Source organism: Nesoenas mayeri (assembly GCF_963082525.1).
Source record: "Nesoenas mayeri genome assembly, chromosome: 29".
NCBI lineage: Eukaryota > Metazoa > Chordata > Aves > Columbiformes > Columbidae > Nesoenas > Nesoenas mayeri.
Genome location: NC_137561.1, coordinates 755,789 through 759,901, shown reverse-complemented (window position 1 = coordinate 759,901; position 4,113 = coordinate 755,789). Strand labels below are relative to the sequence as shown.

The following is a 4,113-nucleotide window of genomic DNA, read 5'->3' as shown; positions in this document are numbered from 1 at the left end:
GTGTCCCATCCCCTTCCCAGGGAGGGAAGCAGGGTGGCCAGCCTGTTATTCTCCCCAATCCTATTCCTGCTCTTCCTGAAGATGGATTTGAGGTCTGCGTTTTCTAAAGACCCAAGAGCCATTCTGGTTTCCTTGACACTTATGAGACCACAATCTGGAATCACAAGAAAGAGTGACAGAGCAGACAGGAGCACTTGCAATGTTCCTTTTCAAGGCAGCTGAGATGTATCTTACTGATCCAGTGGGATTTGTCTATGGAATCACATACAGAAATATCAGATTCTGTCAGGCATCCATATCTGAGTTGGTCTCAGGACTCCTTGTTCACCCAGGGACTCTCAGAGACAGAGTCTGTCCCTTTTACACACAGCGGCAGGAGTCACAGTGTCCCTCCAACCTCCTGTTGCCACTCCCAAAGGACGGGAAACACCTCAGCCCTGCGCTGTGTCACCTGCTCTGCACTCATCTGACATGTCCCACATCATGAGGAATGGACACAGGGAGCTCAGTTCAAGGAAGCACAACCCAGTGCAGCATTCAGCTGATTTCCCATAGGTTGTTCCTCCCAATATGAAGTGACCTCAAGACCTCGTCTGTCTCACAGTCCTTCACGGAATGGAAAGGAATAGTTGATGGTGTTTGTGCTCACTCAGGTTCATGTCACCTCACGTACATGATGTGCGTGCTCACATCTCATTTGTACAAGGCAAACATGGACTTCTGAACTATTCATTGAGTGTCCATCCATGGAGAGAAAACAGCCTCTGTGGATGAGAAGCCAGTGCTGGAAATGGTGGTTGTGAGGGGCCAGTCCATGGTGATTGACCTGGGGCTCCTTCCACGGGGTGTCCAGTGCACAGGGGCACAGCCCAGCCCTGCTCTGCTGGTCCTGCAGATCTCTGGCAGGAGCCTGGCTGTGAGAGGACACTGCTGTGTGCCAGCCCTGCACACACACACTGTTCAGCTGTACTCTGGTGTTTGAATCTGTGGCCACTTCTGTAGGAATAAGCTTGAGAGAAACTTGGCAAGAAGATATAAACCATCATGCACTGCCCAAAGAAGATAACTTTTCCTTGTGCAAGTACTGTTACTGAGGCCAGCTCTGTCACAGCAGTGCCCATTGTCTGTCCCTGCCTGCACCCACAGCACTGACACACAGCAGGACGGTGACCAAGCTGCCAGAGCACTCAGGCCTTGCACCAACACCAGGGATGAGAAGGAGAGTGTGGAGTGGAACCAGAACAGCTCTGGAAGAGCAAGCGCTGCTGCTCCCTGGCAGGGCTGCCATGCCAGAGCTGTTTTCCCCTCCACCCACGCACAGGAACTGTCCCTGCAGCTCCAAAAAGCCCTTGCAGGAAGAATATAGTGAAAAACAAGTCACTAAAGAGCCTTTTATTCTGTTTAGAGAGAAGGAGAGCACTGCTGCTCATTTAAGCATCCAACAGTTAGAAAAGAAAAGCCAGCAGTGAATTAGAAATGGGGTTGACAACATTATCACAATAAGAAAACAACCAACAACACCAGAAAAAACAGTTGACAGGCTGGGCTTGTAATTAGCTACATTAAAACTCCTGTATAAAAGAAGATGGCCAGTTTATTGCTTCAGAAACCAGAGGGATAAGAGTTTGCGCAGGGCATCCTTGAGCTGCTGGTTCCTCATGCTGTAGATGAGGGGGTTCACTGCTGGAGGCACCACCGAGTACAGAACAGACAGCACCAGGTCCAGGATTGGGGAGGAGATGGAGGGGGGCTTCAGGTTGGCAAACGTGCCAGTGCTGAGGAACAGGGAGACCACAGCCAGGTGAGGGAGGCAGGTGGAAAAGGCTTTGTGCCGTCCCTGCTCAGAGGGGATCCTCAGCACAGCTCTCAAGATCTGCACATAGGACACCATAATAAACACAAAACACACAAATGATAAACAGACAGTGACTACAATAAGCCCAAGTTCCCTGAGGTAGGAGTGTGAGCAGGAGAGCTTGAGGATGTGGGGGATTTCACAGAAGAACTGTCCCAGGGCATTGCCCTTGCACAGGGGCAGTGAAAATGTATTGGCCGTGTGCAGCAGAGAATAGAGAAACCCAGTGGCCCAGGCAGCTGCTGCCATGTGGACACAAGCTCTGCTGCCCAGGAGGGTCCCGTAGTGCAGGGGTTTGCAGATGGCAACGTAGCGGTCGTACGACATGACAGTGAGAAGATAAATCTCTGCTGAAACTAAAAAGACAAACAGAAAGAGTTGTGCAGCACACCCTGCATAGGAAATGGCCCTGGTGTCCCACAGAGAGTTGGCCATGGATTTGGGGACAATGGTGGAGATGGAGCCCAGGTCGAGGAGGGCGAGGTTGAGCAGGAAGAAGTACATGGGGGTGTGCAGGTGCTGGTCCCAGGCTATGGTGGTGATGATGAGGCCGTTGCCCAGGAGGGCAGCCAGGTAGATGCCCAGGAAGAGCCAGAAGTGCAAGAGCTGCAGCTCCCGTGTGTCTGTGAACGGCAGGAGGAGGAACTGGGTGATGGAGCTGCTCTTGGACATTTGCTTTTCCTGAGCACGGGGCGCTGTCATGAGAAAAAAAAAGACAGTGAGAATCCAGGGCAGAGTTCTCTGACAAAAATCAAACCAACTCCCATAGACCCTCCCCTGTCGCACACAGACACTCATTTTCAGCACTGTGGCTGCAGCCCTGCTTGGGGCTGGAAAATGTGCAACCAAGAGCAGGGCCAATAAGTCAGGTTGATAAGCCAGCCCAGCTCTGCAGGAGTGGGGCAGGGAACGTTGGGGATTGTCCTGGTTCTGCTAACACAGAAGGGCTGTCAGCACTTGCTTTCCCAGTGATAGGGAGCAGAGATGGTGAAGGCAGTTTAGGAGTTCCAGGTTTTTTTACATATCCCCCATATTCACTGCAGAGTGTTGTTGGGTGTCAGAAACCCTCAGCATTTCTGCTGCACTCAGGGAGAACAGAGCGAGTCCTGCGAGACCAGAGGGTGCCTGTGGGTCAGTGCAGAGTGAGGGCAGCTGCTCTGTCCCTCTCTCTTGCTCCAGCTGCCCTGGGCTGGCACCTTTCTGAGATGGGGGCTGATCACATTCCCATGTTACCCTGAAAAGCCACCAGGCACTGCTGAGAGCAGAGGGATCCACCTCAGACCATGACAGGTCTCACCCTTTCCTAAGGTCTCAGCAACCCACATTTAGCCAAAGAAACACACACAGCTCATTCCCCAGCCCCACAGACTGCATTACCCACAGCCCACAGGTCAGAGCAAAGCTGGGACACGTGTGCCCATGGACACACCTGCAGGAAAGGACCCACAAGATCAGGCTGTGACTCTGCACCTGAAACTGCCATCCCCAGAGAGCCTGACAGCAAGAACAAGATCCCAAGAGCAGTGACCCAGAGCAGGGGAGCAAGAAGGAAAATGCGGTGAGGGTGGGGGTGAGAGAGGCCAGGGCAGAGGCAGCCGGGCACTCAGACAGCATCCCCCTTCCCCAGCTGTGCAGCCACCTCCCAGACACCAACAGTGCCGGGCAGCTGCTCTCAGCCCCTGTGCTCTGCAGAGGAACTGCAGCTCTGGCTGCACAGGAGCTGCTTCATGCCTTGGAGCCCCCGGCCCTGAGGGCAGAGGCTTTGCTGGGTGGGACAGGAGGCCAGGGGGCTGCTCACAGGAGGGATCTGACCTGCAGGGGGTCACAGGGACTTTTCTCTGCTCTCCCTCCCATAACAATTCTGGTGCTGCTCCTCTCATTTCTGATCATTTCCCTGCTGCCTGGAGATTCTCCCCTGGGAGGTGTTTCCCTGTCCATGTCTGTTCCCTGTCAGTGCTCACAGACCATCCCACCCTCTGTGCCCTCCCCCTGGCCCTACAGATCCTGCCTGTTCACAGGCACTGCCTGTGGGCATCTTCCTCTCTGCAGGCTGGAAAACAGGACAGGTCAGACTAAGGCTGACGGGTCCAGGCAAGGTGATGCAGGTGCTGTGCACAGGCAGAGGGGTGGGGAAGGGATGTCATGAGCCTCCTGGCACATGTGCTGATCACTCAGAGTTGCAGTTCAGGAGTCTCAGTGACTTGTTTAAGCATGAGAGCTCATTTTCATTTTATCTTTTCCTGCACTCCCCACCCCTT

The 4,113-nt window shown here is 53.6% G+C and overlaps 1 protein-coding gene across 1 annotated transcript; it reads right to left on the bottom strand.

The window, feature by feature from the left end:
• Positions 1 to 1,594: 1,594 nt before the first annotated feature.
• LOC308050683 (olfactory receptor 14J1-like) lies at positions 1,595 to 2,527 on the bottom strand (the record flags this gene model as incomplete). Its single annotated transcript, XM_080360834.1, has 1 exon — positions 1,595 to 2,527. The coding sequence occupies one exon, from the start codon at positions 2,525 to 2,527 to the stop codon at positions 1,595 to 1,597; it is 933 nt and encodes a 310-aa protein (XP_080216960.1).
• Positions 2,528 to 4,113: the final 1,586 nt, after the last annotated feature.